The 24259-nt window shown below is 42.4% G+C and overlaps 1 protein-coding gene and 1 non-coding gene across 5 annotated transcripts in view; both read left to right on the forward strand.

The window, feature by feature from the left end:
- The window catches only part of grm8a (glutamate receptor, metabotropic 8a), a 400562-nt gene that overhangs the window by 247781 nt on the left and 128522 nt on the right, over positions 1-24259 (forward strand). For all 4 annotated transcript variants that reach the window (XM_037538676.1, XM_037538670.1, XM_037538683.1 and 1 more), the window contains exons 5-6: positions 2771-2925; positions 7426-7563. In XM_037538676.1, the coding sequence (XP_037394573.1) occupies positions 2771-2925; positions 7426-7563 (293 nt within the window). The remainder of the gene's footprint in view (positions 1-2770; positions 2926-7425; positions 7564-24259) is intronic.
- Positions 11728-11888, forward strand: LOC119264431. Its single transcript, XR_005131019.1, has one exon. It is a non-coding gene; the product is annotated as a U1 spliceosomal RNA (small nuclear RNA).

A 24259-nucleotide genomic window follows, 5' to 3' on the forward strand; every position in this document is an offset into this window, starting at 1 on the left:
AATACTCAACCCATTTGCATGGTTCTCTACATGGTAGATTGATGGACAGATGGGTAGATGTGCTGCATGTGGTTCTATATAGCACCAAAAAGGGTTCTATTGTTATGATATCAAGCTTGTAAGAGTAAAAGAATATTTTGGTGCTATACAGAAATCTTGTCAAAAAAGGTGCTATATAGAACCATCTAGAACACACTCTCCATAAATCTAAAGAACCATTTCATCACGCAAAGAACTTTTTAAGGAGGCAAGTCACTGAGTGTTTATGGTTCTGTATAGAACCATTTTCTTTATCAGAGAACCCTTGAACAGCCTGTTTTTAAGTGTGTATGTTAGTAAAAGTGTTGTTTTAAGAGGGGAAATTGAAATGCCTGTAGGCGAGTCAGGCCAATCAGAAGCAATCAAACCTTCATGTGTTGTGACATCACAACCACAACATGCTGGGAGTTTTGCATAGTTCATTCAGAGGTCGAGCCTCAAGCCAAAAAGATGGATATTCTGGTGTTCTTGGCCAAAATAAATCAGGATTGAATCTCAATTGATTAAAAATCGCAATTTAAATAAAAAAATGTGAAACTTTGAGGATACAACTAGTTTACATCCAAGTTTTATTTTCTAAATGCAACTAAACTGAGCTAGGGTTCGGATCTTTGAAAGTTGACAGTTATGTACTAAAATTGAAGTCGATTGATTGATCATTGATGATGTCATGAACAAAATCCTGGGAGAAGGGAATTCTTTACAACAAGCGACTTTAAAAATCAGACTTTAAAGTGTGATAATGTGATGCTGCCTTTCCCACGAACCCTGGATCGCATCACTAGCCTTCAGTAAAGCCGAGATACAGACCCCAAAATCACCAAAATCAGTGTCATAATCACGTGATCAGCAACCGGTCGACATCAAGACTAAAGCTTCGCTGAGCAGCAAGATCGACTAGAGTGTGCTTATAGCTAAACTGTTAGTTTGCTGGTTTTATACAGTACTGGGTGAAAGTCTGAGGCACCCAAGACTAATTTTCTAAATCTATTTATTTGTGTAGTTTGTGTTTATTTGCTGAGAAAAGTGTTAATATTTGAATAAACTAAATTGCTAGAATATTATTAAATAATGATTATATATATATATATATATATATATATATATATATATTCATTTATATATAAAACAGTGATATTCCAGATGTTAGTGTGTTTGTTTACCCATCTCCAAGCCTCTCCTCCTCGAGGAAGCCCAGTATTATATGTAGTTATAAAGCAGCTCCTGGTTTGACCAATCAGTGCTCAGTAAATTGAGCTCATGATGTAATTGATGATATTAACGAGTCTCTGTGGCGGCTGTGAAGGTGTCCAGGAAAAATATGGACCCGAGAAATTCTTGTTACTGTTTATTGTTTTTCTGTTTATTTGAATTATGAATACGACTTTATTCTGATCTATATTGTGATAAACTCACTGCTGAGGTCCATTTTTCAAATTTGCTTAGATGCCTAAAACTTTTGCACAGTACTGTATAAATATATATACACTTGTCAGAATTAGCTAGGTATATTTAGGCATGTGGTCGGCATAATTTTACCTAGTATATCTTTGATAAATATATAAAAAGAAAAACAGTTTAAAAGAAGGACACTAGTACTTGAACAAACTTCTTTTATGTAAGTGTATTTAGTGGAATCCATTCTTCCATCTACATGTGTAGTGTTTCCCTCTGACTGGCTGCCACACAACCCCACAGCATAGTACGTCCACCCCTAAGAGTTGGCACGTTGTTCCTTTCACAGCACATGTTTCCAAAGTTTCTCTGGCTTTTCAACACGTTGTTTTCCTTATTGCAGGTCGTTTGCTGTCATATGGGGGTTTTGCTTTGCCTTTTTGGAGAGCATATGAGCAGCTCGCTCTGAGAATTCCAAATCTAGTCTTGGCTTCCATAGTTTTCCTTAACTGCCACTTCTTAATGACATCAGTCATTCTTAATGACATTCAAACAGTAGAAAATGCAGATAATAGGCATCAGTTTGCTTCATTTTCAGGTTCTCAGCCAGCTGCTTAGAGGAGCTCATGGTTGTTGGCACAAGGTTTGAATTCATTACACTCTGGAATTGTCATCAGCTGACAGTCCCTAATGACAATGCTTTACCTGCCTGAGTGTTTCTAAGAAGTCAATTAAAGGACTAGCAAGTTCTGAGACTTTACAACTAAAAGGGCATCCAAACTTTGAAACATCACAATTACTATTCTTTTTTTTCTATATTTTTAAGTTGATCAACTATAAAGTAACAGTGCATAAAAAAAAAGTTAGCTGTTTTTACTTCTTAAACAAAGTGTGTAATTTGGCCAGGGATGCCCAAAGGTTTACATACAGCTGCATAAGTGATGAAACTTTTATGCTGAAATATTTAGGGCCAAAGGATTTTTGAATTTTTGGGGAAAATATCTCATTGTGATTATTTTCTATAAACTAATGTTCAGACATATTTCAATTTCCCAAGAAGACCACAGTGTCCTCCTTTTCAGGTTTGAGGCTTGACCCCTGAAAGTAGTGAGCCAGACTGCCAGTTAGTTGTGGTTGTGGTATCACGACACATGGAGGTTCGGTTGCCTCTAATTGGTTTAACTCATCTACGGGCAGTTGAAAGCTTTGTGTTATCAGGTTAAATTTTCCTTTAGGCAGCAGTTTTGTACCCTACAATTTAATAAAATTGCTCTTTCGATTTAAAAATTATGATTGATAAATCTTTCAGCCCCAGATGTGTCTTACTCCTCTGCAGGCGAGTCCTGGATGCTGCAAAAAGAAGCAACCAGACAGGGCACTTCTTGTGGGTGGGGTCGGACAGCTGGGGCTCCAAAATCTCCCCGGTGATCCAGCAGGAGCAGGTGGCTGAAGGAGCCATCACCATCCTGCCCAAACGAGCTTCAGTGGAAGGTAAGAGGTCTAGGAAAGAGGCCACACTGTTAGTGCTGGAGGAATGTTGATTTCTACTGTAAATGATGGGAATAGAAAGCACAGTATATTTTACTGACAGCTGTGGGTCAGAACACAGCAGGCTGGTTCACAGCAGACACATCCACTCTCACAAATCCAGGACACAGGACTCAAAATGCTGGCATGCCAGGCACTCGCTGGTGGCCTCAGATTGCAATTTGGCATTTCAGTTGGCCGCAGTACAACAACACCAGTCGCAGAAGACTGGCTGAGGTGGTCCGTAGCCAAGTAGGTGAGGTGAACTGCAACCAGAAGGTCATGGGATCAAATGGGTTCACTGAGTATACAATCTGCTTTCTGATTTAACACATTCCCTGTTATGAATAACATAAAATGTATGTGACATAAAAATATCTCAACACAATCGGAGTTAAAAGTAGCACAAAATAGCCACGTTTACATGCAGCCTGGTAATCCGCTAATAATCCGACTAATAGCTCGATCAGAATAGAACACGTCCGTGTAAACACCTCAATCGGAATAGACTAGGCCGATTGAGGCCATTCGGAATACAGTTTCTATCCAATTGATCGAGGTGGGTAAACCTCTAAATAACCCGTTAAATAGAAGAATAATATCCGTGTAAACGCCTGTATCCGATTACATTCCCTATCGGAAAGTTTAAGCCCGTTCTGCATGTGCGTCGCGTCACAGTGAGAGTTTATACCGTTCGACACGGCGGAGCAGAAACTGGTCTGCAGAGGAGACGAAGTTCATGCTCTGATCTTTAAAAGACGGCGGCGGGACGGACGTCCAGCTTATGCGTCTCAGAGCACGACGTCTTCCTCTCGGCCTTCTTTAATAAGGACGTGTGAAGGACGTTTTCCTGAGTCTGACGTCATTTTAAAGCAGTTAAAAACACAATCACTGCTCACTGCTGCTCATCTCACTCTGACTGGACCTCACATGATTCCGGTTGTCATGGTAGCGTCCACACTGAGCGGTTCTCTACGCATGCGCGTCATTTTGCATCGGAAGGTGTAAGAACGTTCTGCGCATGCGCGTCGCGTCACAGCGAATGGTTTATACCGGTCAACACGGCGGAGCAGAAACTGGTCTGCAGAGGAGACGAGGTTCATACTCTGAGCTTTAAAAGACGGCGGCCGGCTTATGTGTCTCAGAGCACGACGTCTTCCTTTAAAAGTGGAAGTGAAGGATGTTTCACTGAGCCTGACATCAACCGCCAACTGGACCTCACGTGATGTTCGCTGTCATGGTAACGGTCACTCTCAGCACTGCTCGCGTCATTCTGTATCGGATTACTTGTAGTGGGCATGTAAACGGAGATTTTCATCAGCCTGTTGAACAGAGTGAGCATAAACACCTCGGACTGAATCTGTAATCCGACTGTTTTCAATCGGATTGGCTAAAATCTTTCCATGTAAACACAGACAATGTGTCCCCAACTGAACACACTGACGTCTCTGGTTAAAGACCTCAGACGGTCAGAGAGTGGATCGTGTTTCGCCCCAAAACACCATCACAACCTACAGCAGGACACAAATACTCATCAGCATCTGCTCATCATGTTTCACCTTTTACAAGGTAACCAATCAAAAAAGAGGACGAGCAAGATGGACAAGATGAACAAGATGAATATTAATTCAGTGGCTCTGCATCGCTACCACTAAAGATCTTCAGGAAGAGAGGGCGTGGTCCCCAGCACTGTAGCTTGTGCTTAATGTTCACATGGGCTCATTGAGGAGAATTTAACATGCTGGACTTTTTCATCTCCAAAAAAAGAAGTACAATATGTGCTAGTTTCACCCTCACCCCTACCACTAAGCCCTACCCCTCTGCTTTGCATGTTCATGTCTAGGGGTGGGGGGTCCCGATTCTTGTTGGGATAGAGGGGTGGGGTGAAGTGTTGGGGCTACATGACCCTCCAAACAGAGAGATAAGAGAAACAAAGAAAACCAGTAAGTTGGAGCACAGGAGACCAAAGAAACCCACAAATGTGAGAATTTTCTCTGTTAAAAAATCTCAGTTTAATGTGGTTTCAGTGGATTTTGGTCATTTTTCTTCATAACAGGCAGAAAAAATCACTGGTAGTGCTGACGTCTCAGTAGCGAGGCCATTTAAGGTGGAACAGGAATATTTGAACAAGAATCTGGAGAATCTCTGACTTCAGCTTCATATCACTGAAGAATTAGGGGGGGTGATAATAAATAACTGCCCCCCTCTTTGAAGGCGTATGATCCCTAAATGTAACTAAAGCCCAGCAGTGAGGAGCTGAACTTTCCCCTCCTCTGCTGTCCCTGCAGACGGGCAGGGTCGCCTACAGAGCAGCGCTAGTAGCTGATAATGAAGTGATGCTCTGTTATTAGAGGGTCTCATTTCAGAGGAAGATCTCAACCACTGCCCTGTAGCTCAGTTCCAAAAGGGCAAGTTGACCCTCCAAAAAAGGGGGTAGGGGTAAAAAATAAGGAATGGGATTAGGTCTAATTGTGATGTGGGATCTGAACTTCTCAGTCATAAAGATCTGCTTGTCCCAGTCACTTTCCAGCTGTTTAGATATGGACGGTTTGCATTTATTTGTCCCGCTGTCTGAAGGCAGTTGGTAAATGAGGCTCATTGTTATTGGTCAGTAACAGAGATTCTACATTAGCATTATTTGGTCCAAAATGATTAAATATTAATACACTTCTGTTTTTTGTTTTCCATCTTTGCACCGTTTCAAGGCTCCTCCCATCCATCCATCAATCCATCCATCCATTTTCTAAGCCGCTTCTCCGTCAGGGTCACGCGAGGGGTGGGGGGGGGGCTCCTCCCATCCACATCAAATCCCCTTTTTCAATTTGAACCCATTTTTGATTTCGATGTAGAATTTTACAGCCCTGTTGAAAAACCGGGCTGGTGCCCTGAGCTGTGTGGGTGCAGACTTTATGTTCACGTCTGGTCCAGGATGAGCTGAGATCTGGTTGTCATGGCTCTCAGATGTGAAATAAATCCTCACAAAGCAAGGTTTTTGGAAATGCCCTCTCCCTCACTTCGAAGAAAAGCTGGTTTTAAAAAAGTGAACACCTTTGTGAAAGTGTGAAGAGCAATGGAAGGAAAGGCCACAGCGTTTCTTCTGCAGTTTATTCTGTTAAAGGTGACTGAGTTTCATTTGGACTGAATTCATTGAACAAAACCTTGTTGACTTTGACATCAGCCATCTGCGTTTTTCTTAAGTTCAGTAAAGTTCACTTATTTCTTAAGGACCGTGACTCGAGTGACTCCATCTCTGCTGAATTCTGTAAAAAACGTCGATCCTTGAAATGTGTTGTGCAGCATTGAGCACTGTGAAGGTTCCCCTTTGTTCAGTGTTTTGTGTTACCTGGACATTCTGTAGGTCAGAGTAAGAACCTAGTGAGAACCTATTAAGGCTTCACACCAAAGTCCTTTGCCTAAATGTGACTTAAGCCCAGCGGTGAGGAGCTGAACTCTCACTTTCATGCAACTTTAGTTGCTTGAAACCTACATGCAACCAAATTGCACTTGAGTTGCAAGTAAAAAGCATCCTGCAATTCATCTGAAACTCTGCAACAGTTGTATGTGCATCATATGTGCATTGTGTAAAAAAAAAAATTATATATATTTTTTTTTCAGTAAAACTGAAATTTGTGAGTTACCTGTATTTTTTATTGTTACTTAATTAAAACAACAGTGTAGTGAGCATTTTGGACGTTATTTTGGAAATATAGGCTTATAAAGACAGATTCAAGTCCCATCAGTGCCTCAGCTGTCTGCAGCTGTTGCTCAAAGAGGGGGATGTACACGCCGGTCTCTGCCCCCTGGTGGTTTTGAGTGATGGGTCAGCTCGGTCAGTGCTGGTTTACAGGTGGCTGGAATGGACACATCTGTTTTTGCAAATGAATGTTTTTGATTTTTTTTTTTTTTTGGTATTTTAAACAGGCAGAAGAAATAAATAAAACACTTTCAGGAATTTGTTTTCAAGTTTTTATTTTTTTTATTTTTTATCTTACCCTTCAAGATTTCTGCATAAAAGAGAAAACAAGGCATGTGTTCACTCTCTCGACATTTTTCATAACCAAAATATAAAAAAAAAAATTAAATAAAAGAGTTTGGACTGTCCCAGTACTTATGGAGGCTGCTGCATATGACCACCACATGCTGAAGCTCTTCTGCTGCTGGGAGGCTTTTCTTAGGAATAAAAAAAGTGAAATAAAAACAAACCAAGACATTTTTAGGAGCTTTGTTGGAGTCACACTGCATGGCATGTTGCCTAAACCCTAATTAACTCAATACAGGTGAGCACTATATCAGAGCGCTGAGCGAGAGCAGCGTACCTAATCGCTCGCAGCGACTGTCACCGTCGGATTAATGAAGCTTTTTGGCCCTGACCCACACGGATTCCACTCGGTTCATTTAGCCGCTCGGTTTATTCAGCTGTTATCCTGTACAGTGGAGTAACTTCTCGCTGTCCTGTCTCCACAGCCTTCGACCGCTACTTCCGCAGCCGCTCGCTGTCCAACAACAGGAGGAACGTGTGGTTCGCAGAGTTCTGGGAGGAGAACTTCAACTGCAAGCTCGGCATGCATGGCAAAAGGCCTGGCAGCCCTAAAAAGTGCACAGGTAAGACCACTGACAGACAAGCCCACCTACAGCATTCCCGCTGCCTCTGAGGTCCTGAAAGGCTTTTACGTCTAAAGAAGGTGTGACGAAAAGACAGATGAGGCGAAAGCTTCTTGAACAGAGTCCAGGGTGTATGGTGTATACGTGCATAAGCGAGTCTTCCCAAAGCTTTCAGCCAGGGGCTCAGATGACATAAGGACTTCATCACACTCATCTCCCCCTTTTCAGGTCTGAAAGACCCCTTCAGAATTAGGGGGTATAAAAACATTAGAGAGGATGACCGTGAATCTGTGACACTTCATCAGTGCTACGCCATCCAAAAGCGACAAACAGTGCTGTGCAAAAGAGCTAAAAAGTGAAAGATTGTATCTGGTACTCACCAAATAGTATCAGGAGCTTACCACATAGTATCAGGTGCACACCAAATACCATTGGGTGCTTACTAAATAGTATCAGATAATGCATATTGTGTTGGGTGTTTACCAAACGTGCTCACAGAGAATTAGGTGCTTGCCAAATAGCATCAAGTGCTTACCAAGTAGTATCAATTGCTTGTATATAGTATTGGGTGCTCACCAAATAATATCAGGTGCTCACTAAATGGTATGTGGTGCTCATCAAATAGTATCAGCTGTTTTCTAAATAATTTCAGGTGCTCACCAAATAGTATCTGCTGCTCACCAAATAGTATTGAGTGCTTACCAAATAGTATCGGGTGCTTGCATGTGGTACTGAGTGCTTACGAAATAGTATCAGGTGCTTACGAAAAGTTTCAGGTGTTCACAGAATATTAGGTGTGCACCAAATATTATGACGTCCTTCTAAATAATTTCAGGTGCTTACCAAATAGTACCCGGTGCTTACCAAATAGTATCAGATGCTTACTAAGTAGTATTAGATGCATGCATATAGTATTGGGTGCTTATCACAAAGTATAAGTTGCTTATCAAATAGTATCAGGTGCTCACCAAATGGTATGTGGTGCTCATCAAATAATATCAGCTGCTTTCTAAATAATTTCAGGTGCTTACCAAATGGTATCTGCTGCTCACCAAAAAGTATTAATTGCTTTCCAAATAGAATATTAAACTCACCAAATAAGATTCGATGTTTACAAATTGTATTGAGTGCTTACCAAATAGTATCTGGTGCTTACTAAAAGTTTCAAGTTTCAGAGTATTAGGTGTGCACCAAATAGTACTAGGTGCTCACCAAATAATATAAAGTGCTTACCAAAAAGTAGTAGGTGCTCACCAAACAGTATCTGATGCTTACCAATTAGTATTAGGTGCTTGCATATGGTATTGGGTGCTTACAAAAAAGTAATATATGCTTATTAAATAGTATGTGGTGCTCACCAAATAGTATGCAGTGCTGACTAAATAGTATCAGGTGCTTTCTAAATAATTTCAAGTGTGCACCAAATAATATCAGGTGCTTACCAAAATGTCTTAGGTGCTCACAGAGTATTGGGTGCACATCAAATAATAACTTGTGCTTACCAAATAGTATAAAGTGCTTACCAAAAAGTATTAGGTGCTCACCAAACAGTATCTGGTGCTCACTAAATAGTACCTGGTGCTTACCAAATGATATCAGATAGTATAGTATCAGGTGTATTTCACTAAAGTGAGCTGAACCGCTGCCCTCATTACCTGTTGGCCAAAGCGTGCAGGTTAAGGTGCACCGAAGGCCGCTGAGTGCAGAGCTATGGGCCAGTTCTGAAGCCCAGACTTATATTGTCTTTCAAAGCTTAAAAAAGGTGCTGTGCTTTGAAGATATTCATTTTTATCAGCTGTTATATCCCCTGATCCTTTTAATCTCAGCATGTGACACAGTCACATGGCTACGTCTAAGGTACAACATACAGGTGGCCCTGGTGGGTCCAGGACCCTTAATAAAACTCTTGGAACCCATGAATCTCTGATGATAATGATAATTCTGAGAGGTTCCTTAAGGAAAATTGTAATTCTATGCTGTCATTGTTCCCCCACAATCAGCTTCTGTCTCTGGTGGTCTTAACTAACTAGAGCTGCACCACTGCTCTGCCTCAGGGTGGCGCTGTAGCAGATTGGATCACCCAGTTGGTCCTTCATAGTCTAGAAACCGCAACTCTGCCCGGATTCCTCTGAAAAACTTTCCAACGAGCTGCAGCAGATCTGAAAACCTGAAAACTGGCCCAGTTTCCCGAGAGTTTGGAGCGAAGAGTGACTGTTCCTCGTTTCTCACACTGAAGACAGAAGAGGAGACGAGGAAGATCTCTTAATTTGAGGAAGAGCACAGAACCGCACTAGAACAGAGACGTTACAGAAGAACAGCTGATAAAACAAACGTTTACTGATGTTGAAGCATCAGCGCCGCTTTGGAGAGAGAGATAGCAGCCAACATGGGACCCCCGAAAACCCCCTGGGGGGATTTAACACACTGACTACCTCGCCACGTGTCAAGAATCTGATTGGATGCCACTCAACTCATTTGCATAAAGATTGCAGAGAAATCTCTGTGTATCAGCCTTTTAATGGTCACTTATGTGTCTATATTGTCGTCTCTCGCCACATTATGATGCACCGGATGGTGCCCCAAAACGGCTTTGCAGATCGAAGAATGTGCCATAGATGGTTCTATATATACTGTGCTATAAAGGGTTCTATTTAGCACCCAAAAGGATTCTGCTATTGCAATGATGTCAAGCTGGTAGCAATAGAAGGATGCATTTTGGTGATGTATGGAACATCTACAGCACATTCTACTCCAATCTGAAGAACCATTTCACCACAGGGTTCTTTGGATGTTCATGGTTATATATAGAACAATTTTCTTTACTAGAGAACCTCAAATTAAGTGTGAACATCCCTGGATTCCACACAATGTGACACGTGCCGTAACTCCTCTGAGTTGAAAGCTAGAACACTACATTTTCAGAACGGATCACCTGCGAGATGCTCGGTTCCATAGGGTTACAGCTGACTCCAGCAGCCGTGGGCTCGTAGCAGTAAAGGGAGCTGTAAAGCTGAAGTATCTCTCCGTCCTGCACTGCTCGCCGATGTTCAGTGCTGTGGAACAGGGGGCCTGAGGGCAATCAGTAAAAGCAGCAGAGTCAACAGGCCAACGGGGGCTGCGCCGCACATACAGAGTGAACGAGTGCATCCGTCATGAGTCACCGAGCTAATTTGAGAGCGAAGTGCTCGCAGCATTGACTGTGACACTCAGCGAGGGCAGGGAGGGGGATTTTATCTACCTGAGCCAGCTTCCGCGCTGCCGGACCCCCAGTCCTGCGAGACAGAGGCAAAAACTGCTGCGCATATTCGAACAAAAACGAGCCGCGAGATACGGAATCAGACAAACGCGGAACAATGCAGCCATGAAAGGGTTTAGCAAACATCAAAGAGCCTTAAAGTGAAAAACAAACAAACAAACAAACAAAAAGCAGCGTGGGGTCACCGGGTTAGACTCTGTTATACATTAAAAAAGATGCCTTAATAAGTGAAATCATCTTAATTGTAGTTAATTTATCTAATATTTCTCATTATGAGACTGTTGTCAGAATATTATCAGATCATAACAACCTCGTAACGAGTGATATTAGATATTGTGGAAATATTAACCACATTTAAAATGTTTTCACTTGCTAGGAAACGATTTGCAGTGTGTATGTCTGGCTGAGATGCGTTCATAGCTTTTGTAAAATAATCAATATAATTTACAGCAATAAATGATATATATATATAAGCAAGGTTGTAGGAATATTACAAGATTATTCCACCTGTTTCTATACAGTCGTACTAGTTTTGTGTAATTGTATGTAGTGAATTTTTTTAGATATATTGAAGTATTTCAAGAAATCACACTTAAAACAAGTACAAATTTATAGAAACAGGCGGAATAATCATATAATGTTCTTACGACAGTCTCATAATGAGAAATATGAGACGTATGACCTACATGACCTGTTTTCACTTGCTTTCAGGAATCGTATGCAGGGAAAGTGGCAGATCATTTCTTGTATTGAGAAATAATAAGGAAGCAACTGGTTTCCTCCAGAAATAATATTTAAAACAAGTGAGATTATCTGCCAATAGAATAAGACACTTCGAGTAGATAAACTACCTTAATAGAAGGAAAGAAATGAGTGAAATAATCTTATAATGTTCTTACAACAGTCTCATACTTACCCGGCAGGGGTGATGCCGTGATGCCGTGGTTCACTCAAGGCGAGGCTCTGCCATTGCGCTTCGGTGGTGCTGACCCTTGGGAATTTCCCAAATGTGGGAATTGCGACTGCATCATTTTCTGGTAGTGGGGGACTGCGATGGGGCAGTCGCGGTCTGGAGGTTAGGGTTTGATCCCCTGAGCCGACAGTCCATGACTGAGGTGTCCTTGAGCAGGACGCCTAACCCCCAACTGCTCCCCGGGTGCTGTGGATAGGGCTGCTCACCGCTCCAGGCAAGTGTGCTCACTGCCCCCTAGTGTGTGTGTGTTCACTAGTGTGTATGTGGGGTTTCACTGCCCAGATGGGTTAAATGAGGAGGGGAAATTTCCTCGTTGTGGGACTAATAAGAGTCACTTAATTTAATATTAAATATTAGACGTATTAACTGCATTTATGTTTTTACGCACTAAGATGTCATTTTTTGCAGTGAATGGTTCATTTAACAAGCTGAAAAATGCTTTATAGAGGCAAATGAAAAATATCAGTAATAATAATAATAATAATAATAACAGGCGAGCAGCGCTAATAATAACCGTGCGTGTGTGAATTGTGTGAGTCAGTTTCCTGCCCAGCGCTGATGAATGAGGGTCAGTGAGCCGAGAGCAGGTCTGTATGTAACGTGTTCTCCTTTTTATGTCACAATAAAGCTTCAGCCATAAAGGATTCTGTTTAATCTGAGAGCCTGAAGCCGGGAGAATGAGGTGTGCAGGCTTCCGTCAACACAGACACGCATGTCCTTAGAATATTAATGTGGAAATCCATCTCACCCCGCAGAGACCCCTTTAAGCACGGTGAGGGTCCTTTGAGTGCTCATCTTTCGAAATAGCACCACTGTTTTTACCAAAGAACTTTTAAAGCCCATTTTTTTAAGATTCTAAATGTGTACGGATAAAAAAAAGCATATTAATGTAAATAAATAAATATCATATCAGCACAGCAGAACTGGAATCCATTCACTTTGATGAATCTGTGCATAAAGAGCTCCTGCTGTAAACTTATATGAGGGGATGCACTGCAAAAAATGGTGCCTTGTGAAGTGAAATGACCCTGAATCTGGTCAATATTGGTAATATTTCTCATGTTGAGACACTTATTATAAGTTTATTTAACTTTGACTTTTTTGTGCTTGTTTTTAGGAATTTATTCATTAGAATTGGCGTATTGGCAGATAATTCTGCTTGTTTTACGACATCATTGTAAACGAATTATTATAAGATTATTTACGTCGTTTCTAGACATGTTTATCTGTTTTACGTAATTTTATTAAGTACAATTTTCTAACTAGGATAGGCTCCAGCACCCCCCCGCGACCCTGACGGAGAAGCGGCTTGGAAAATGGATGGATGGATGGACTGGCAGATGATTCTGCTGGTCATTTCTTTCTTATATCTGCCAATATAGTGAGAAGTTTACTAATAAAATTAAGTAAAACACGTAAAAAAATGTTTGGAAATAAGTTAAATAATCTGAAATTAAGCTTACAGCAATCTCAACAGGAGAGATGCTGGATATATCGACTGTTTAAGATCGTTTTATTTGACAAGATGATATTTTCGCTGTGTGTTTTTTTGGTGTGGGGTCAGGCCGTAACAGAAAATGGGAGTGGGCTTTCTCCACCTGACCAGCCACCTGACCAAATGCTGGACACCAATTTAAATCAGAAACTGAAGTTTTAGTTCAACTTTCGTTAAAGCATGCAAGTTTGCCAGAGGCTAAACTGAATGAGGGTGACGGTTTCGGGGATGAGCGTCTGGCGAAATGACAAGCAAACCACTAATGATCACTAGAAACGAACAGATCCCTGCAGTAAACCCAGGAGAAAACGTGATCCGTGCCCTGCTCCCCAAATATCCGCCTTACATTTCACCCCACGGTAGTTTTTATAGAGGCATTTCCATGACGGTTGTCTGTGTTGGGAGATGCCACAGGCCTGCACACCTCACATTCCCGGCTTCACCCGAAGGCGCTCAGATTACACTCACAAACCCAGAGGCAGGACCTTTATCAGCGAAGCCTCACTGTGATGTAAGAAAGGAGAATGAATTACATACAGAGCTGCTCTCAGCTCGCCGGCCCCCGTTCACCAAGCCTGGGCAGGGAATCACATGATTCACACGTGCACGATTATTATTAGTGCTGTTCTTCTTTTTATCGTGATCATGAATATTTTTCATTTGCCTCTAAAAAGCGTCTTCCAGGCGCTGAACTGAACCGTTTCACTGCTAAAAATGAAGCGTAATGAGGGAAAATGTCTTTAATGTGGATAATTCGTCTAATATTTCTCATTATGAGACCGTTGTGAGGACACACTGTATTCCCAAAAGTATTCGGTCGCCTGGCTTCACTCGCATATGAACTTGAGTGACATCCCGTTCTTAATCTATAGGGTTTAATATGATGTCGGCCCACCCTTTGCAGCTATAACAGCTTCAGCTCTTCTGGGAAGGCTTTCCACAAGGGTTAGGAGTGTTTATGGGAATTTCTGACCGTTCTTCCAGAAGCACATTTGTGAGGTCAGACACTGATGTTGGACGAGAAGGCCTGGCTCACAGTCTCCACTCTAATTCATCCCAAAGGTGTTCTATGGGGTTGAGGTCAGGACTCTGTGTGTGTGTGTGTGTGTGTGTGTGTGTGTGTGAGAGATCTTCTCTTCCTTCCTCTTCTTTTCTGTTTTCTTTCCTCCTTCTTCTCCGTTGCTCTCTCACGTCTTTCCTTTTTGCTCTTCCATTCTCCTTCTTTTCTACCCTTCTCCTTTCTTTCTTCTTCCTATTTTGTCCTTTCTGGAATCCTCCTTCTCCCTTCCTCTCCTTTTCTTCTTTCCTGCCTTGTCCTCTCCTCCCTCATCTCCTTTCTCTCTCTCTTTTCTTTCCTCCTCCTTCTCCTTTCGTCCTTCTCCCTTCCCTCCTTCTTCTCCCATCCTCTCCTTTTTCCCTTTTTTATCCTATATTCATTACCCACTCTGCCCAAACATCTCCAGCAGGTTGAGCCAGTCAGTTCGCCGTTGCTCAGTGTCTGCATTGTGCAGCTCCAGCGTCCTCCTGGTATCGGAGACTAAAGCTTCTGATGGTGTGAGAAAAGCTTCTCTTTCAGCTCGTCTGAGGAAATGTCACCGGGACCTGAGAGTGCAGGAGTTTGAGGGGTTTTAGATCTATTGAGTCCCTCTGGAAAACGATCTCAGTGCTACAGAGAGACGGCAGGTCCTGAATTAGGCGGCTCTAATTTGTCGGCTGCGAGGCGCCGCTGAAAGTGTTATTTTTTCTCGTCGATATCTCACCTGGGTGTTTTGCAGCGCATTATTTCGGGTGGAGGAGCCGAAGCGACGTGGCAGTCGGAATCGATTTGGAAAACCGAGCCGTGATGGAGCTCTTTAGTGGCACAACAAGAGGAGGCACGAGCGTTTTTATATGCACCTGCTGACAGCTGTGCGGTGACGGGGAAGCGTGACAAACGGCTGAGTCAGCGCCGACTCTGGACACCGTAGGACAGAGGAATTAGAGGAGAACTTCTTGCAGTGTGTTTGAAAACTGAGCTCAGTGTTTGAGTTTTACCAAAGATAAACATCTACCAGGTTTCTTCCTTTGTTCCTGAAGAGGTGCTTCAGAACATTCATCATAAATCTTACAGCATTTACACCAATCAGGTGTAACATCCTGACCACCTTCATGAACTCATTTCAGGTGAAAGTCCTCCAGCGTCTCTCTTGGTAAACCAGTCTTTTAATAGAACGTCATTAATTAGTGACGCTGACGTCTATTAAAATGATCAGAAGCACAAAACACTGAAGGTAAACAGTTTCCATCAGGGAGAACCGAGTGGCTCTGAAATCACTTTTTACACACAAGCAAAGTTTCAGTTTCAGATTTATTTACAACTTAGTTCCAAGTTTAAGTTGAATAAAAACTGGCTTTAAACTCAGGATCACAGATGAGCTCCTTTACTATGTTGATCTGTAGGCGTCTGTTCATAAACATAAACCAGCCCAAACTCATTTACTATAAAATGAAATGGTGTTTGTAGAAATTCAGAAAAAAGCCGCGTCAGTCTCGACTGCATATGTGGACATATTTCTATATTGAGCTCTATTTACACAAAGTTAGGTTAGTTCATCATTTATGTTGAACAGACTCTCCCAAAGTTTTACGCTGCTGCGCTGACGTTGAACCGCGTGCTGCACTGGGTCGGTATGACCAACAGGTCAAAACCAGCTCTAAACAAAGTGACCGCTGGGCCCTGATTGGTGCTCTGGCTTTGCGCTTCTTTCGTTTTGACATGTTACGTTTTTATACACACAGAAACCAAAAGGAACGACAGATTTCTCAAAATGTAGGAGGAAAAAGTCGGATATTAGACTCTGAAATGTAGTGGAGTGAAAGGAAAAAGTCCAGAACGGAGAAACTTCAGTACAGATACACCAAAAATACTAAAGTACAGAAACTAATTACATTTACTCAGTTACTCAGTTACTCTCCACCACTGATGATAACAAGAAATAACACCCGGTAGCTCAATAGTAAGAAGCAATGCCTCACAAATAACTACACTAAACCCAGGCTTTAAATTCTATCTACCATAAGTCACATGACAAACAAGGCAGGTGTACTGTGGACTGTGGTGTGACCATCATGTGATCTCCAAGAGGGTTCTGGAAAGTGGAGTCCAAATTCTCAGCTCTGGAGGGAAGCGTGAGAACCGAGAAGATCAATAACAGTGTGGTCTCTGACTTTTGCACAGTAGCCAGACTGTCATTCTGGGCAAACTTTATGCAAATTAGAAGCACATTTCACTGTGCAGTGGACGATCAGATCGTTGAAATGTGGTGCGGCAGGCGTTTCATTATGTTCACACCTGTAGCCGAGCAGCACGTTTTGTGGGAGATAATTACAGCGGCTGAAAATAATGCATTCAGGTAATTATGATGGTAAATGGTCAAACCACTTACACTGTTAATTGGAAATATAACTCATTGCATATGCTTCACTCAGGACAGCTCAGCTCGTTTGCATTTTAGCAGCTCAACCAGAAATCAGCCGGCAGTTACGGAGCGAAGCGGTTCTCCTCACGGGAATGACATCCTGCCACACATGGCAAGAATAAGCACGATAGGCTGTGGCCACTCTGCCTTGCTCAAACATTTACTAGAGATTGTGTGCTGCATCACTTAATATCACCATGGCAACTACATGGAGTACCATAGCAACTGTCTAGCAACACACTAGCAACCACCAGAGATACCCTGGAAACCACCTACCAACCTTCTAACGACTTGCTGGACCACCATGTCAACTACCAGGGATACCACAGCAGCCACCTATCAGCAGCACAGTGACCAGCTGGGATACCACTGTAACCACCTAGCAACCACTTAAAAGGCCATAGCCATAACTGAGCAACACCCTAGCAACATTCTTCCCAGGTGGTTGCTAAGAGTTTGCTATGGTCTTACAGATGGTTGCTAAGGTATTGCTCCGTTACCACCCTATCAAACAACTTGTCACATGAAATCTTTTGGGTGTTGCCAGGTGGTTGCTATGGTATCTCTGAAGGTTGATGAGGTTTTTCTGGTGGATTGCTATTTTATTCCAGGAAGTTGCTAAAACTCTAACAACCACCAGAAATAGCGTAGAAACCAGCTGTCAGCATTCTAGCAACCACGTGAAACACCAGCCACACCAAAGCAAGTGCCTAGCACTAGCGCTGGAATACCATAGCAACCGCCTAGCAATGCCTTAGCAACCATTTGGGTGTTGCTAAGATCTTGCTGTTGTGTTCCAAATGGTTACTAGGGTATTGTTCTAGGACCATCCTAACGACCAGATTGTGACATTATGTCTTTAGGGTGCTGCTAAGCGGTTGCTATGGTAACTCTGGTGGTTGCTAGAGTTTTGAAACACCGTGTCCACTTACTGTCCACTCTATTAGACACTCCTTCCTTGTCGGTCCACCTTGTAGATGTAGAATGAGAGACGACAGCTCATCTGCTGCTGCACAGCTTGTGTTGGTCATCCTCTCGTCCAGAGATCTTTGACATTTAATAAGGTCCGGTTAGAGAACAATTCCTCAAGGAAAGGTCTGGAACGTCATAACGTCTAACTTGCATTATGGTTCAGTGCCATTTACTGTTTACTGAAGTAGCCTAGGAGGTCACTCATTCGAGTCTTGGTGCTCATCGTAATGCACAGATCTGATTGGCTCAGTAGCATCATGTGGGGTATTGATAACGCATATGATTGATCTGTAAAGGCTAGAAAAGTTATGCCGATTTAAATAGGACCACCCCGTCGAAATTCTCTATAGTTTATTGGTTATAGGTCCAGGTCCTGGGTGGGACCACGGTCTTCCTTTTAGTGACCTCTGCTCTAGTCCTTTATCAGTGGGTCAGAGCACGCTGCCCACAGGACGCTGCCCACAGGACGCTGCCCACAGGACGCTGCCCACAGGACGCTGTTGGCTGGATATTTCTGGACTGATGGAAGTTTCTGGAACGCAGCTTCTCCACTACAGATCACATCCAAATCTATATGAACTCTAATTGTTTCCACTGTTGATTATACACACCTGAATATATTAGAACTGCGTGGATGTAAAATTGACTTTTCAATGTTTAACTTATAAGTTGTCTGACCAGTGGTAGGATGGTCCCCCCTTTAGATGTGAGTCTTGGTCCTCCCGAGGTTTCTTCCTCCTCCAGCTCTGAGGGAGTTTTTCCTTGCCTCAGCGCTCACGGGGGTTCTGTATATTCTGTATATTCTGTATATTATGTTCAGTGTTTTGTCTGATTCTCTGTGCTGTGATTCCCATTTTTGTAAAGCTGCTTTGTGACAACATCAGTTGTAAAAAGCGCTATATAAATAAATTTGATTTGAATTTGATTTGGTTCTCAGTCCAGCAGCGACACTGAGGTGTTTAAAAACTCCAGCAGCACTGCTGTGTCTGATCCACTCAGACCAGCACAACACACACTAACACACCACTGTCAGTCAGTGTTACTGCAGTCCTGAGAATGACCCCCCCACCCAAACAGTACCTGCTCTGTGAGGGTCCATGGGGGTCCTGACCACTGAAGAACAGAGTAACAGAGTATCAGAGAAACAGATGGACTCCAGTCTGTAACTGTAGAACTACAGAGTGCAGCTATATGGTCAGTGGAGCTGATACGGTGGCCAATAAAGAGGTGATCTTAAATTTAACTGTCTCTGCCTCTCCTAGACGGAGGCAGAACTCATACCGAGGCGAGGAAATTTCTGTGAATATGAATCTTTTCCTGCTGCTGTCTTTCTTGGGTCTTTTGTGGGAGGCAGCCGTGTGAAACAAATGAAGGTTGATTGTGAGCACAAATGTATTCGCAGTGGAAAGAGAGACATTTGTCGTGAGCACATGAGAAGCATTTGTTATTACTCCCCCCACCCCACTCCCCGTCCCCCAGTGTCTCTGCATGTATTCAGCGTCCTCTTCTCTGCCTCCCTTTCCTGAGGAGCAGGACATCTTTACATGCAATCACATCAGTTTAATTACAGCTGGGCTACACTCTGCCATCGCAGCGACACCAGGGTCCTCCATCTGTGCCGCCCCGGCGGATTGTTTACCGCGTTGATGATGCGTGGGTCACGATCCCGCCCACTCCGCCTTAATGGAGTCAGACGAGGCTGCCGTGCTGCGACGCTCTCGACACGAGTGGGTATTTGCGTGTCCGTGTTTGTGCTTCTGAGAGGGTGAAAGATATGGTCACGAATACAGAGAGTGGTCTGGATCCTCAAACGCCTTTGTTTATGAATCAGAGATCCAGGAGAGGCTCAGAGTTTAATGGCTTCAGTTCACGGACGTTGGTTCTCATTGCTTTACGAATCAATACCGTAATCAATCGGTAGATAAATTCCAAAACTGAGATATGAGCAGAAAACATTTCCAGTAGTCCAAACTGCTAAAAACTACTTTAAAAATCAAGGTTTCAAGTTTACTTGGCATTTACACAACATGTCAGGACATTTAGGCATCGATACTTGTGGTGAAGGTGAGCTGGTCACTCTACAGACAGTAGATAAGTAAAAGTAAAATAAAAAAATTAAATATATTAAATGTACACAAAATCTAGAGACAGTACACATTTTAAAGTGACTCGAGTGACTCAGCGCTGTTGTTCTTTAAAGTGGCTCAGTGTTAAGCTGTTATTGTCCACAGCGGAGATGATATGATATGATAACACTGACAGAGTGACTGAGTGAAGTGGCCGTTGGTGAAGGACCCACATCTTCCCAGCTGGTTCAGAAGCCGGACAGGCTGTGGGTACAAACATCAAATAATCATCATCAAATAATGAAGTATTCACAGCTGAGATACTTACAAGCATTGTGTTCTGATTTATTTAAACCCACTGCGTTAATAATCATAGAAAACAGCTAAATATAAGCTGGGGGCAATTTGGGGGCAGTCATGGGCTGGAGGTCAGGGAACTGGCCCTGTGACCGGAAGGTCGCCGGTTCGATCCCCAGCGCGACAATTCATGACTGAGGTGTCCTTGAGCAAGACACCTAACCCCCAACTGCTCCCCGGGCGCTGTGGATAGGACTGCCCACCGCTCCGGGCAAGTGTGCTCACTGCCCCCTAGTGTGTGTGTGTTCACTAGTGTGTATGTGGTGCTTCACTTCACGGATGGGTTAAATGTGGAGGTGGAATTTCCCCATTTTTGGGATTTAAAAAAAAAAAAAAAAGTATCACTTTAACCACATCATCATAACACTTACAATTTTGTAGTTTTTAAATTTAATACAACTTTTAAAATAGATTTTTGGCTTTTAGGTCTATTTTTTATCATGAGTTTAATTTTTAAATAGAAAAGAAAAATCCCCTGTTTTTAAATCATTATCAAAATACAGTTTTAGACTGTGGGTGGAGCTGTACCTTGGCCACGCCCCTGCATTTGCATCAAATCAAAACTGATGCATTCTGGGAAGCTGTCACGCCACCTCACTGTTTTTTGGTTTCGTTAACTGGCCCATATCTTCGATTATCATAATTATTATTGCTACTGTTCTTAGCATTTATGAGTTTTAATAATCCAGTTTTTTCCCTGATCTCTGTGTTGGCTCGGCTGCTTGCTAGATGAAGGTCCCGCTCTGTGCTCTCTGAGTTCAAATGAAGGTTAATTGATTGGTTGAATAATTATTTTAACATTTGTGTCATTTATGCTTTAAAAACTCAGCTGTAATTGATATTTTCATGTCCGGTTTCCAGCCTGTCATTATCCTTTACAATTAAACAAGCTGTTTCTGTGACTGTGTCTTAAGGCTGAAATATGCAAATCAGATCTGTTCTGATTGGCTTCCCTGTATTGTCCAGGCTATAACAGTTCTCATAACATCAGTGTGAATGGTTGTAGCTAAACTGCTGTAGACTGAACGGGTGGAGCTAAACTGTTGTGGGCTGAATGGGTGGAGCTAAACTGTTGTGGGCTGAATGGGTGGAGCTAAACTGCTGTAGACTGAATAGGTGGGGCTAAAATGTTGTAGGCTGAATGGGCGGGGCTAAACTGTTGTAGGCTGAGTGGGCGGGGCTCAACTGCTGTAGGCTGAATGGGTTGGGCTTAACTGCTGTAGGATGAATGGGCGGGGCTAAACTACTGTAGGCTGAATGGGCGGGGATAAACTGCTGTAGGCGAATGGGTGGGGCTAGACTGCTGTAGGCTGAGTGGGCGGGGCTAGACTGCTGTAGGCTGAGTGGGCGGGGCTAGACTGCTGTAGGCTGAATGGGCGGGGCTAGACTGCTGTATGCTGAGTGGGCGGGGCTAGACTGCTGTAGGCTGAGTGGGCGGGGCTAGACTGCTGTAGGCTGAATGGGCGGGGCTAGACTGCTGTAGGCTGAGTGGGCGGGGCTAGACTGCTGTAGGCTGAGTGGGTGGTAATATGTAAACGTGATGGTTCTCATCAGTTTTTCAGCTCATGTTCTGTGTTTACATGTTAGCCGTGCAGTTTTCTCAGATACGGCGTCTTTATGACTTCGTGCTGTTTATTTCACTTTAGGAAATGAAATATGAAGCTTTTTTAAACAATAATTCAGCGCCAGGTTGATTCTGTTGGCGTGGCATTGTGGGTTGGGGTTGCTTTTCTCTGATTTTCATGCAAAGTCAGGACTTTCTTACACAGCAACACACAGTGAACAGGCTGATGTGTCTGCAATCAAGCACTCCGAGGCAAAGCCGAGCTTCTCCAGGAGGAAAAAAACAAGCTTCTACTCTACATGAAACAAATGTCAGGTTTAATTTGCATCCAGCACATTTAGGAGCATTTGCACAAAATGCTTCCTCTTTTTCTGTAGCCTTGCAGAAAATAGACGTTAAAAATGTGTTCCGTGGACTCGGTGTGAGGCTCAGCCATGCAGACTTGTCCTGTAAAATATTTATGGCCTCATTGCGTTTGACAGAGGCTGAGAGCTTCACTGTGAAACTGCAAGAAACTTAACCGTCCCTGCAGGGCATCACAACCACAGTCCAACTCTGAACTGATCTCGGACTTCACAATAAACTCCCCCTGCTCTGCGTGACTCTACACCTTAGTTTATTTTATTAAAGCTAATGATTGGTATAAATGGTATTGGTTGGGATAGTCTAGTGGATAACACCTCTGCCTTCCACGCAGTAGACTGGGGTTCAATGCCTGCTTGGGTGAGCACCCTGTACTATACCTATACACTAAAAGAGTCCTTGGGCAAGACTCCTAACACCGCCTTCACATGCCTGTGTAAAATGATCAAATTGTAAGTCACTCTGGATAAGAGCGTCAGCCAAATGCCATAAATGTAAATAACTGTACCAAATGTGTCCGTCGTGACTGTTTCAGTGACAAAAACTGCACATCATGACCAGCAAACTCAGCTTTGAGCAGCAGTTCACTCAGAAAATCACCATATTTTACACTAAAACACTAAAAAGAGCTGAACTGCAGAAAATATGGAGATTCTTAATGTTCCTCACTGACTTTCAGACTTTGGGACACATTTACTTCAGAACACTGGGATCTAACTGTTCACCATGTGGCCATGAGGGGCAGGGATGCAGCCCCACTGCCTGCTCTGAAATACAGGGTTAAATAAGGCTTAAATTAAAATTTAGGTTAAAATTAGGCAAAATAAGGCCCCGCCCACATACCGAAACTCATCAGGAGTGGGGAAAATGATTTTTTTTTATTGAAAATCTTTCAACTTCACTTTAAAAGAAATCAAAAAGATCTTAAAAATAGATTTTCAGAAGTGTAAATTTTATGGGTTAGGGTTTGGGGCAGACGCCTCCCAATAGAAACTACCGTAAAATCAGGCTCCGCCCACAAACTAAAACTGTGTGGTTCGATAGTGGCATGAAAATATTGGATGGCATTTTATTATTTAAAAATAAAACTCATAATAAAGCAAAAATTGTCAAGTTCAATTTAACTCCAAAATATCTAGAAACAAATGCATTTAAACTTAATTTAATTATTCAGGTTATTAGCATCACTATTAATGCTTTAAATAGATCAGAACTGAACGCTTTTAATGTCCAAGTTCATCATTTTTTAAAATACCATGGGGCCGCAGTTCAATCAATCAATCAATCAATTAACCTTTATTTTGACTCGGAAATAAATTGACGGCAACCCTCATTTTCAATGTTGTTGAGCGTTTACAAAAAAAGGGATTGACATGACAAAGAAAATAATATCTATATTCAATCATTTTAAATTAAAAGAAAAAATAAACAGTGAAAAAAGATAAAAATAGATAAAAATAATATTAAAAATAAAACTTGAGGTTTAATTGATAAGAGAATAAGATCGAAAGAAGATAAGAGATTAATAAAATAAAGGAATATAATAATAATAATAATAATAATAATAATAATAATAATAAACTAATTAAAATAAGTTAAAAAGTAATAAAGAATTAAAAGAAGAACTAAAACAAGAAATAAAAGTTAAGAATAAATAAGATGAAGTAAAACAGGTGCAGGCCATCTGAAGGTGGGTCGATATTAAAAGTTTAAAATGACTGAGTGACGCCAGTGAGCCGAGTTTTAGTGGGTCCTGTAGTGAATTCCAGCTGGTGCTGTGACTAAAAGCGGATTCTCCCAGTTCAGTAAACACTCTTGGTACCTGGCAGCTGATCCAGTTACTAGAGCGAGTCTGATAATTACTGTTATTTGTATCCATCAATTAGTGTCTTATAAATAAAAATCAACCGGTGTGTTTCCCCTCGTCCCGTTAAAGAGGGCCACCCAACTTTGGCACACAGCTCACAGTGGTGAGTTCTGTACGGATCTCCAGTGAGGACCCTCGGGGCAGAGCGATGCACTGGGTCCAGTAGTTCGGTTCAGTAGAGCGGTCCGTGTATTTGGGACGCGGGTGTGTCCCGTGGCCTTGAGTTGTGTGATGGACTTAGTTAGGCGTCTCATGCTTTCTCTCTCTCTCTGTCCCTGTTCTGATTGATTAACACGTAACGAGAATCTCGTCCACTTGCCGCAGC

The sequence above is a fragment of the Pygocentrus nattereri genome, chromosome 1, assembly GCF_015220715.1.
Source record: "Pygocentrus nattereri isolate fPygNat1 chromosome 1, fPygNat1.pri, whole genome shotgun sequence".
NCBI lineage: Eukaryota > Metazoa > Chordata > Actinopteri > Characiformes > Serrasalmidae > Pygocentrus > Pygocentrus nattereri.